Here is a 12,773-nt window from a genome sequence, read left to right on the forward strand (position 1 = left end):
CTCGTTAAGAGAAGGGTCGTCAGCCCAGCCACATGACTCCTCCCTTGTACTCCACAGCTCTGTTGTCATGGATACCGAGCGGTGATTAAATGGTTGCTAATGAAGCTTTAATTAGTGTTGTCACCCTAGAGAGAGAGTGTGTGTGAAATCTGCAGAAAAATGAAGCCATTAACTGACTGATGCACCCAAACCTGTCTTTCACTGATCTCTCTTTCCCTTCTGTCCTTTTCACTTCATCCCTCTCTTCATGGTCTTTCACTGTCTTTCTTTTTGCTTCACTCGTTAACTCGTTCACAAAAACCAACAGATAGAAAATGAGTGATGGCAAATCTTGTTTCAGCCTTTCTTCGTAAAGCTATTGACTTACTCTCTCGCTCCCTCTTTCCCTCTCTCCAGCCCAACCCGTCCAATAAACTAGCGATAATCCACATTCTAGGTCTGCTGTCCAATCTCTTCACTACGCTGGACATTAGCAAACAGGAGGACGAATCAGGGGAGAGCACCGCTCCCCCTGTCAAAACTGCCCCGCCCCCACCAGGACCTAACCCGGTGAGATGCATCTTCATCATCATCATTATTATCATCAGCAGTGCTCAGCCACACGCAAGCTCTTTTAACGGGAACGTTCATCCAGTTTTCATAATTCGTTCCTCATTTAGCTAGTGTTGTCAAATGAACCTGTATCTTCTAGGTGGTGGTGGTCCTACAGCAGGTCTTTGCTCTCATTCAGACGGTCCTTAGCAAGTGGCTCAACGACTCTCAGGTGGTGGAGGTGAGACACGAACACACAACAAGAAAAGTGATGCGTTGACGCAACAGTTTCAATAAAATGATCTGCACGTTCATGAAACATAAAAAAATCCAACCTGAACCAGCTGAAATGAAACTCTCATTTCACTCCCCCCTCCCATCTCTCTCCCGCCTTCCTCCCAGGCTGTGTGTGCTATCTTTGAGAAGTCGGTGAAGACTCTCCTCCATGACTTTGCCCCCATGGTGTCTCAGCTCAGTGAGATGCTAGGACAGATGTACAGTACCATACCACAGGCCTCAGCACTGGACCTCACACGACAGGTACATACACACACACGCGCTTGAGAACACTCGCATACATGATTCACATGCATACACGATACACACTCACATGCATACATTGAGGCGCACCGATGTGAAACCGTCTGTGGTTGTGTTTGACAGATGGTCCATATATTTGCCAGAGAGACGGACCACTTCCCTCCCATCAAGGCTCTATTTGAGCTGGTCACCTCAGTAACACTCTCCATCTTCCAGCAAGGTAGGGGGTCCTGCAGGGGAGGGGGAGGGGGGTAATCTCTGCCTGTTTTTGTTTTGGGTGATTTTGATTGACAGACAAACCTGCACACACTCCTGCTTTCACAGGAGAACAAGGAACATGGAGAATGAACATGGCTTCCATGAGAAATGCTTTGTGTGTGTGTGTGTCAACTAATACCTGCATAGTACAAGGGGAAACCAGGATGGCTGCATCTCAATAGTCTAAAGTCCTCGTCTTCTCATATTGCTTTCACCTGCCTTGTGTTTTTGGATGAGGGCAGATGAAGGGGAGGAAGCCACGTTAGACTGTTGAAATGCATCCTCTGTCCTCCTGTGCTGCTATGGAGAATTACACAAGTTTTTGAAGCTGATAATATCCAGTGGGTCTTACCTGAATACTGTCTGCCTCTCTTCTCCCCTTTCAGTTCTCCTCTCATACCCTTCTCCCTCTTCTTCTGCTTTGTCTGTGTTTGATTGATAATGGCTGCCTCTCTTTTTTTCTTTCTTTTTTTACTTTCTTTCTGAGCAGGTGTCCTTCAATGTTGCTCTGTGGCCAGTATCTTATACAATATGGTGCAATGTTACAAAACATAAGAGAATGTGGTTGCAGAACAACATTCATATAGAAATGTATTGTGTAGAACAGACATCCGTCTTTTACAGAACGGGGAATTGTGTGGACTCTATTCGTTGCATTTTTGTCAGGGTTGCGCCCCACTGAATAAGCCTGTAAGGTGGGGGCGTGTATGGGGAGTTGGGGGATGGGGTCTTGTTTGGAGTCTAGGAACAGCGAAGGGAAGGGTTGCCTCCTAAGTGTTCACCTTTTTTGGGGGTGGTTAATGGTCAGGGGTACTATCCCCTAGGCACATGGTGGTTGTAAGCCACACAGAGAAAAATGATCTTGCCTATCGTATTACATGGTGGAGCTATTAGCAAGCCCCTAGGGTGTAGGGTCTAGGGGAGATGCCTAGGGCTTTGGGTGGCTAGTCCAAGGGGCGAGGGATTGATTTGAGACTTGACGCCCCTTTTCTCTGAAGCGTTACAGTAACAGTTGCCTCCTGGGTTCCCCACTCCAAAACAACTTTTGTTATTTTTAGGTTTATTTTTCTCTCGTTATTCTTTCCTTTTTTTTAATCTCCAAATGGAACCCATGTCTCCTCTTTCTCTGCCTGTTTTCTGTTCGTTCAACCGCTCACTGTTTTCCCCAAGACTCTTCCAAAGCTTCACATGCCCCTCCTCCCTCTCTCTCCCCCTTTGTTTGTTCTTTACTCACGTGTGACAATTATTTCAATGAGATATTTTCTGTTCTCTTTTCTTTCCACATGACTGTTGAATCGGTTGAGTTGCTGTTTGTATATTATTATTCTCTTTATTCTTTATGATTTGTTAAGTTTCATCTTTATTATATTTTAGGACCCAGGGATCATCCTGATATTGTTGATTCATTTATGCAACTCCAAGCTCAGGTGTGTTTTTGGTTTCTTATTTCATTCACTTTGGGTTTCTCTCTCGTTCTCTCTCTCTCTCTCTCTCTCGCTCACACACACTCTCTCAAGCTCTCTCTTTCTCTTTCTGTTCTTTGTTAAAGGGTCTGAGGGCGACCCATCATAATGGCATGGCAGAGAATAGACAGTAGGTGGTGGTATTGAAGGATGGACTCTGTCTCCTTCAATACTCAGGGCTCTATCCATTCTGATGAGGGAGTAAGGGTCAGCGTTCACCAAGGTCTTGTCCAGTAGGCACAAAACATGACAAAATGCTTTGTAACGAGGAGGGACTACCAGAATGTGTCCAATAATAAACATGTTCATGTTTGGTTGTCTTCTGAACATGACCCTGGGATGTAGTTCCCTGTGACCTCACTGGTTAGAATCCCCTAGCCACGCCCCTTTTCTGATGTCATTCCAACCCATAGCCAATCAAAGCCACAATTAATTAATATTCCATTAATTAATAAATTCAGGCGAATTGGGTGCCCTCTGTTTTTTGTTTTTTTGTCTTCTACATTCTTCCTTTAATTTCTATCTTTGGATAGAGCTGATCTCCATCTCTCCTCCTCTTCCCTCGCTCCCTCTCTTTTCCTCCGTCCTGAATGAGTTCATTACAGTATCAGTTGTATTTATCCGTTCATGTACCTTACTTACTTACTTATGTTGCATATTCAATCCAACCAGGCCAAAAAAAGGGAGAAAACATTGTGTATCAGAATGAAATTGATACAAACAGCAGCTACAGATCCATCATTGCCTTTAGTTTGACTTAAGTTTTAAATAATATTTGTTTGATTTCCTCCAGTTTGCTTGCTGAGTTTTCATTGGAGCAGAGTTCTGTACTGTATGAGTGATAGTTTATCGTAGAGAGAGGGAGTGAGTTAGACTAGCCTGGTAGCCTCCACTGTTTATCTGCTGGAGATGACTCCTTTAGCCCAGTTCTCATTCACTCCTCAAGAATTTAAAAGCATTGGGATTGGTGTAAGAAACACTTTGTCTATACCAATCCAATACTGTTAAATCCCAAAGGGGGAGTGAACGAGATCACACATCAGGGAGAAGGGGGACAATCAGAATTTGGCTTTTGTTGTCATATCTATGTCCAGAATTTTTTTCCTGACCTTGTGGGCAAACAGTTGTACATGACAATGACAAAGGAGTTATCTAATGCAGACACAGTTCTGTCTATGAGGCTAGGAGAGTGGGGGGTTCAGTATTTTCCGGGGTGGGAGGTAGGAGTTGGGGTGTACCCCTGGAGTAGGGGAATCGACTCCTGCCCTGTGTCATGCCTCTGTCTGCCTCCTACTGTAGGCCCTCAAACGGAAGCCAGATCTCTTCTTGTCTGAGAGTCTTGACGTGAAAGCTGTGTTCCATTGTGGTAAGTGTGTGTTGCTTTGCTCCCGCACACACACTGCTCATTGTATGTGTTGCCGCGTTTCTCTTAACACACACATACTTTGTCAATCGTCATGCCTCTGAGATCCACAGAGATTGTGCTGGAAACATCTGAAGAGCAGAAGTGTTAGTGTTTAAAAGAGGTTAAATAGAAATGTGTATTTGGATGTTTCTAATACCCTCCCCTCTCTCTCTCTCCTCTGTAGGACTACTGTCACTGAAATTCCCAGAGGCTCCAACAGTCAAGTCTACCTGCTTGTTCTTTGTGAGTGTACACACTAGGGATGTGAAAAATGTACAAATATTCTTAACGTTTAAAATGCTATTTTCTTTAGCGTTTAAATATATATTTTTTTCTTCATAAAATGACCTGAAATTAGAATCCAGATATGGTTCTGCGTTTGACCGCTAGGGGGCAGTGGAGTTAAATCTACCACAAACCTGGCTAACTACCTACTGGTCGTCACTAGTTACCACACCCACAAAGTCCTAAAGCCTGCCTATTTCTACAATTTATCTTCTTAAAATGTGATTTTTAATCCTAACCTAAACCCTAACCACACTGCTAACCTTATGCCTAACCTTAAATTAAGACCAAAAGATCATTTTTGTTTTCATACATTTTTACAATATATCCAATTTTGACTTTGTGGCTGTGGTAACTAGTGGAAACCCACCAGACGGCGCTCACCTTACTGCTGTCCCCCACCCACTCAGCAACGATGGTATTAATGCCATTTTAGGTTCCCTGTTGTGTGCCTCTCCTCCATGTCCTTAGTTGTTAGTACGTACTTCATGTCCCACTTTTTGTGTGAATGGAATATTTCTGGGATCTTTTATTTCAGCTCATGAAACATGGGACCAACACTTTAAATCTTGTTTTATATTTTTGTTTATATCTCCTACTTACAGCGTTGTTGCATTAGGTATTTGTTTCATTTTTATTTTTGCCTTTATGATGATGATAATGATCGGGACCTGTTAATGGTAGTTTTGTGATAACTGCACTGTTTTTTTTTTAATTTAAAAATAAAATAAATGTAATCGTTTAAACGTCACATCCCTAGTACACACACACACATTTTTGGTTTAGAGGTGAGTCTTGTTGTTGAGATGTGATATTAGTGTTGTGGTTTGTTCTGATAGTCCCTGTGTGTGCCATAGACGGAGTTGTTGCCCCGCTGCTCAGATATGCCCCCAGTGGCCAGAGTGGTGCAGGAGAACGGAAAACTACTGCTGCAAGCCGTACTAGAGGTAAACCTACATACTCACATCCTCGCTAATGTCTTTTACCTGTCCTACTGTATATTCAAACACGTCACCTTACTGACTGGTCTTTGCCCCCCCCCCCCCCCCCCCCCCAGGCAATTGGTGGAGGTTCATCTCGTAGTCTGATGGAACAGTTTGCTGAGGTGCTGTTCAGTCTCAATAAGCACTGTTTCCCTTTGCTCACCGTGTGGCTGAAAGAGGCACTGCAGGCACAAGGCTTCCCCTCTACTAGAGTCACCACAGAACAGAAAGACACCTTCACCCAACAGATACTCAGGTACTACACGCACGCACACACAAGTATAGACCGACAGACATGCACTCACACATTGGTTTTCTGTCTCTCTGTCTGACCCTCTGTCTTTCTCTCTCTCCTCCCTTTCTCCCTACTCTAGAGAGCGAGTGAATAAGCGGAGGGTGAAGGACATAGTGAAGGAGTTTACACTAGTCTGTAGAGGTCTTCACGGGACCGAGTATGCTGCTGAATACTGCCTCTGACCCCTGACCTTGCCACGGCCCCCAGGCCGGACGCCACATTACTACAGTACCCATAAACCCCTCAAAACTGGAGTTTCCATTGGATGATAGAAACAAGACCCTCCCCCTAGAACAGAAAACAGCTCCCCATAAAGGTCTGCCATTGATGGAGCTATGTCACACCCCACAGCGGTCTGAGGAAGGTTGCTCAACCCCCCCCCCCCCCCCCCCCCACATTTCTATTTCTGTGACTTCAACTACAAGCATGCCCTCTGTTTGTCTCGCTTTGACTTTTGGTTACGATCTTCCATGGCTCCAAGGCTGTTTCTCTGCTGTTTCCTGGTTGTTTAGCATCTGAGACGATAGTGGTACTGTACCTACCGTACGTAGCTAGCTAGTTGTCCTTTGTATCTTTGGAAAGAGAACCAAAATAAATATATCTAAACATATATATAAATATATATACACACACACACACAAACACCTATGTAACGAAACACAGCCAGTCCTGCTGCTGCTAAACAGGAAGAAAGAGGGACCAATGACAGGACAGCATTCTGTGGATAGACACATATTTTCAGCATAATGTATATCGTACAACACTGACTCCCGCACCCCCATGCTCTTATGTTTGCCAAAATAATCGTGGAACGTCATGTGAACTAGTCTTTCATTTTGTGTATTTGATCGTTGCCTTGATGGGAAATTATGAGGTGATTGTTTGAAGATTGAACCACTGACGAAGGAGACTAAAAGTAGAAGATTATACACTCTGCTCTCCGGCACCTGCCATACACACACACACACACACCTAGTCACCCACACACGGTCACAAAACTGTAGTCTCCTCATGAATCTAGAATGTATTTTGTTCAGGAGAGAGTGATAGAGGTAGGAGAGATGATGAATGTTGGGAGGGGATAGATGGGGGTGTGTAGGAGAAGGGTACGTTGTCCTAGCTGTGGACTACAGTCACTGTAATCGTGCAAATCTATTAATCATGTTGTGCGTATTAACAGTCATATTACTGAACATTTCCGTGCGTGCGCGCGCGTGTTTATGGGCGCATGTTTTTGCGCGAGGGTGCAAATGTCTGCCTCCCCACTTATTGAGTGCACTTATCGGACCTACATCACTTTCACTTACCAAACACCCCCCCATGGCCCCGCCCCCTTTAGAAACGGACCCCACCCTCCCATTTGACACTCTTAGTCCTCCCATACATACAGCACATGTCCTGAGTACTCCACTTCAATGTTCTCCGCTTGCCACACAGAACAAAATAATAATAGTCCACTAACCTCCACATGGCCTGGATTGACTGACCAGTCCTAACCAACGACTAGATGAACTCATCCATATGATCTATAAACCAGTAGAACAAACTGCACACCATACTGCTCTTAACCGGTGCCTGTCAACCAGTGTCTTATCAACCAACCGGTTGCCTGCCTAGACTGAAACCAGGGGAGAGGGGGGTAGTCACTGATGTCAGAAAGATTATTCAGGAAGTATATTTGCACTGGGCGTCAGATGAAATGGAACTCCTCTCAGTGAATGGAATTGAGACTGTCTAAAATGAAACCAACGTGCACTACTTTATGAGAATAGATGGAGATCAGAGAATAGGGTACCATTTAGGACGGATGAAACGATTGGTGCAGCCGGCTCCCATGTGTATTTCCTGGTTCCTTATTACATCAACTGGGTCCATTCCCTCTTTCTGTCACTCTAGGTGCCTGCAGACATGTAGCATGTGTGTGTTTTTGTGGTAAGGGGGTGGGAGATTATGAAATACTGTGAGTGACACTGAAAATTCTCTGGGTAGAAGTTGGCCTTAGACACACAGATCTTGGATCAGCTTAACCTCAGTGGATCCTCTTAACCATTACTGACTGAAGATGCAAGACTGACTTTAGATCAGTGTCTAGGGTTGACTTCATCCAGCACCGAAGGGTACAGTCTGGGAATATGTTTGTCACTGAGAGAGGAGGGTGAGGGAAGGGGGGGATAAAATGTACATTGTTTCTTTTTTGTACTTTGTTTTAATTTATTAAATATATCTTAAGACGTCACGTCTGGTGTGCGAATGTGTCCATTAAACACTTTCAGGCACTTCCTACTGGCCACTATGTTAGGTCTGTGTTTAATGTAATGTAAATAAAAAATGTTAAATTAAACATTTGTTACAGTTATAGGGCACCAATCTGTATTAATTCAACATGTTCATGGTCATCTTTCTCATTTTCCAAAGCGAAGAAGAGAATAACATTTTCAAGATCACAATTAAAGGTTCTGATTCGGGCGTTTAGAAAACCTTGAAATGGATGGGTTTGTGAGCTATGTCATCTTATTTACATCACTGAATAATCGTACACAATTTGTCAAAAAAAAAAAAATGTCATACCAGCAATGGTTACAGTACAAGTAATGCATGCGCAGTCTTCCTAGTGTCAGTTTGATGGCGAGTTTTGTGCCAGCGTCCTCACGTGCAGAGTTGCCATGTCCCCAGTTTCCCAGAATATTTTGGCTGCTTAAACAATGCCGCAGGTGAAAATGTATTGGTTGTGGGTTTTTGGGATACTTCTAATGCCATGGAGCCCATGGTGGAACTTTATATATTTTAAGATTCAGTACCAGTCAAACGTTTGTATATACCTACTCATTCCAGGGTGTTTCTTTATTTTACTGATTTCTACATTGTAGAATAATATTGGACATCAAAATTATGAAATAAAACATATGGAATCGTGTAGTAACCAAAAAAGCGTTAAACAAAACAATTTGAGATTTGAGATTCTTCAAGGTAGCCACCCTTTGCCTTGATGTCAGCTTTGCACACGCTTGGCATTCTCTCAACCAGCTTCATGAGGTAGTCACCTGGAATGCATTTCAATTAACAGGTGTGCATTGTTCAAAGTTAATTTGTGGAATTTCTTTCCTCAATGTGTATGAGCCAGTCAGCTGTGTTGTGACAAGGTAGGGGTGGTATACAGAAGATAGCCCTATTTGGTAAAAGACTGAATCCATATTATGGCAAGAACAGCTAAAATAAGCAGAGAGAAACGACAGTTCCATCATTACTTTAAGACATGGTCAGTCAATGCGGAAAATGTCAAGAACTTTGAAAGTTTCTTGAAGTGCAGTCGCAAAAACGATCACGAGCTATGATGAAACTGGCTCTGAGGACCGCCACAGGAAAGGAAGACCCAGAGTTACCTCTGCTGCAGAGGATAAGTTCCTTAGAGTTAACTGCACCTCAGATTGCAGCCCAAATAAATGCTTCAGAGTTCAATTAACAGACACATCTCAACATCAACTGTTCAGAGGAGACTGCGTGAATCAGGCCTTCATGGTTGAATTCCTGCAAAGAAACCACTACTAGAGGACACCAATAAGAAGAGACTTGCTTGGGCCAAGAAACAGGAGCAATGGACATTAGATCAGTGGAAATCTGTCCTTTGGTCTTATGAGTCCAAATTTGAAATGTTTGGCTCCAACTGCCGTGTCTCTGTGAGACACAGAGTAGGTGAACGGATGATCTCGACTTGTGATTTCCCACCGTGAAGCATGGATGAGGAGATGTGATGGTGTGGGGGTGCTTTGCTGTCGACACTGTCAGTGATTTATTTTGAATTCAAGGCACAATTAACCAGCATGGCTACCACAGCATTCTGCATCGATACGCCATCCCTTCTGGTTTGCGCTTAGTGGCAATATCATTTGTTTTTCAACAGGACAATGACCCAACACACCTCCAGGCTGTGTAAGGGCTATTTGACCAAGAAGGAGAGTGATGGAGTGCTGCATCAGATGACCTCAACCCAATTAAGATGGTTTGGGATGAGTTGGACCGCAGAGTGAAGGAAAAGGCAGCCAACAAATGCTCAGCATATGTGGGGACTCTTAAGACTTTTGGAAAAGCATTCCAGGTGAAGCTGGTTGAGAGAATGCCAAGAGTGTGCAAAGCTGTTATCAAGGCAAAGGGTGGCTGCTTTGAAAAATCAAAAATATATTTTGATTTGTTCCATATCTGTTGTTTCATCGTTTTGATGTCTTCACTATTATTCTACAGTAGTGTAACATGTAGTGTGGGGCAGGGTAGTAATATGAATGTTTCTTACCATTTCAGAAGTGAAAAAGACATCCAAACCGAAGTTGGACTCCAGTGTGAGAGAGCTGTATTGTCTAGCTAACTCTCTCACTGTTGATGACTACACCAGGCAGTAGCGTTAGTAAACATGCGTATCCCGGGAGATCACTTGAGCTGCCTTTAACGTTCCAATGTTCACGCTACTACTAACACAGAGTTTGATTGGTCTGCTGTCTGTCAATGGTACTGTTCAATTATATTGGAAGATTAGTTATTGTGTAATTTATTGACAAATGGTTTATGATTATGTTCAAATTGAGAACTAAATAAATAAATTTCAACATGTGGAGATGCAATAATTGACACTCAAGGACAAGGAACAAACTTTCAGAACAATAAATACAACATTTATAGAATTATATGTGTTTTACAAGTATTCACAATGTTAAGTAAGGGATAATCAACGTGAGGGTGTTCTATGGAAAATAACAAGCTACTTGAAAGGTGTTCTGACCTTCCACGGAGTTGCATCATTTTCCAGAGAACATATAGAGCCCCGAGTTGATTATCCTTTTTATACCATGGCTATAATTTAACATTCACTTTAGACGCTAACAAGTTTACTAGATATCTACAATACTTGCAGTGGTAAACCAAACCATCAGTCCTAGCTTGACATTATGAACATCCAGTGCAGTGGTGGAAAAAGTACTCAATTGTCATACTTGAGTAAAAGTAAAGATGGCTTAATAGAAAATAACTCAAAAGTGTAAGTCACCTAGTAAAATACTACTTGAGTATACTTTAGTATCAAAAGTAAACGGAATTGCTAAAATATATTAAGTATCAAAAGTCAAAGTATAAACCATTTCAAATTCCTTATATTAAACAAACCAGACAGCACAATTTTTTTTTTTTTTTTTTTTTTTTTTTACATTGATGGATTGCAAGGGGCACACTCCAACACTCGGACATCATTTACAAACGAAGCATTTGTGTTAAGTTAGCCTGCCAGATCAGAGGCAGTAGGGATGACCAGGGATGTTCTTGTGATAAGTCTGTGAATTGGACAATTTTGGGTGTCAGGGAAAATGTATGGAGTAAAAAGTACATTATTTTCTTTAGCAATGTAGTGAAGTAAAATATAAATAGTAAAGTACAGATACCCCAAAAAATCTACTTAAGTAGTACTTTAAATATTTTTACTTAAGTACTTAACACCACTGTGAAAATCGAATTCAACATTGCTTTCAATTTGACATTAGCATTCAATTATTTGTTTATTTTTTAACCTTTTATTTTACCAGGTAAGTTGACTGAGAAAACATTCTAATTTACAGCAACGACCTGGGGAATAGTTACAGGGGGAGAGGGGGATAAATGAGACAATTGGAAGCTGGGGATGATTAGGTGGCCATGATGGTATGAGGGCCAGATTGGGAATTTAGCTAGGATACCTTGGTTAACACCCCTACTCTTACGATAAGTGCCATGGGATCTTTAGTGACCACAGAGAGTCAGGACACCCGTTTAACATCCCATCCGAAAGATGGCACCCTACACAGGGCAATGTCCCCAATTACTGCTCTGGGGCATTGGGATATTTGTTTTTAGACCAGAGGAAAGAGTGCCTCCTACTGGCCCTCCTTCACCACTTCCAGCAGCATCTGGTCTCCCATTCAGGGACCGAGCAGGAGATAGGACAACCCTACTTAGCTTCAGAGGCAAGCCAGCAGTGGGATGCAGGGTGGTATGCTGCTGGCAAAAGCAGTTCAAACATGCTGTATAACATTTCCTAATTTAGCAGACAATCTTATCAAAACACTTAACATGTAAGAATGAACTATATCTATTGAATTCTACTGTAAATTATATGGAATTATACAATGGGTGGGTCTAATCCTGGATGCTGATTGGTTAAAACTGCATTCCAGCTGGTGTCTATTTAAGCAATCAGGTACAAGGGAGTGTAGTATATGGGCATCATTACATCAAGTGTATTTGTGGTCTATGCTATGTAGGAAAAACAAAACGATCTCTGAAAACAAGGATAGCAGAACTCAGGAGTAATATCAGTAATATCAGTATTGACCAGAGAAACCCTGTGGCTGTGCATTTCATGGAGGCTCGTCACAACATTAGCTCTTTGAGATACATTGGCATCGAACATGTTAAGACTCCTAGAAGGGGGGGAGATACTGATAATCTATTATTGAGAAGAGAATTGTATTGGATTCAATGTTTGTGTACCATGTACCAAGAATTTGATATCAGACCATTTCTTACATGAATATGTCACTTTGATTTGTCTTGCCTTCCAGGTTACCCACTTGATCATTTTGTAAATATTATTTTCTGGAACTACTACATGTACCCATCTCATTGTTATTCAATTATTAGAGATACACATTGTTTTTGCACCCACCATGTGTCATGTCCACAATGGTCATGTGAGGTGAAATGTGTATATTTTGGGATGTGAGCACTCAGTGTGTTTGACATGACGAAGATTCGTTTCAGATCGAAACGTTGTCAATAAATCTGTGAATTGGGAGCTTTAAAAGTGTGCGGGCCTTGTTCTATGCTAGTATTCTTTATTAGCACAGCACCTATGTTTTTAAGGATGTGCGTATGACCACAAACCTTTCTTTATGGCCAAACTATCATGGCTAAGGGCTGTTCTTATGCACGACGCATCACGGAGATACAGCCCTTAGCCGTGGTACTGTATATTGGCAACATACCACGAACACCCGAGG

At 42.4% G+C, this 12,773-nt stretch overlaps 1 protein-coding gene across 3 annotated transcripts in view; it reads left to right on the forward strand.

Annotated features, from left to right (window-relative positions):
• Positions 1-8,137, forward strand: part of LOC115192454 (importin-13) — a 46,066-nt gene extending 37,929 nt beyond the window's left edge. For 2 of the 3 annotated variants that reach the window (XM_029750963.1, XM_029750964.1), the window contains exons 14-23: positions 397-549; positions 692-772; positions 934-1,071; positions 1,195-1,291; positions 2,704-2,756; positions 4,092-4,158; positions 4,382-4,440; positions 5,340-5,429; positions 5,540-5,721; positions 5,840-8,137. In XM_029750963.1, the coding sequence (XP_029606823.1) occupies positions 397-549; positions 692-772; positions 934-1,071; positions 1,195-1,291; positions 2,704-2,756; positions 4,092-4,158; positions 4,382-4,440; positions 5,340-5,429; positions 5,540-5,721; positions 5,840-5,942 (1,023 nt within the window). In that variant the 3' untranslated portion in view covers positions 5,943-8,137. Of the gene's footprint in view, positions 1-396; positions 550-691; positions 773-933; positions 1,072-1,194; positions 1,292-2,703; positions 2,757-4,091; positions 4,159-4,381; positions 4,441-5,339; positions 5,430-5,539; positions 5,722-5,839 lie in introns of those variants that run through there. The other variant, XR_003877934.1, reaches the window with a different exon arrangement.
• The last annotated feature ends 4,636 nt before the right edge of the window (positions 8,138-12,773 follow it).

Source organism: Salmo trutta, chromosome 4 (assembly GCF_901001165.1).
Source record: "Salmo trutta chromosome 4, fSalTru1.1, whole genome shotgun sequence".
Classification (NCBI taxonomy): Eukaryota; Metazoa; Chordata; class Actinopteri; order Salmoniformes; family Salmonidae; genus Salmo; species Salmo trutta.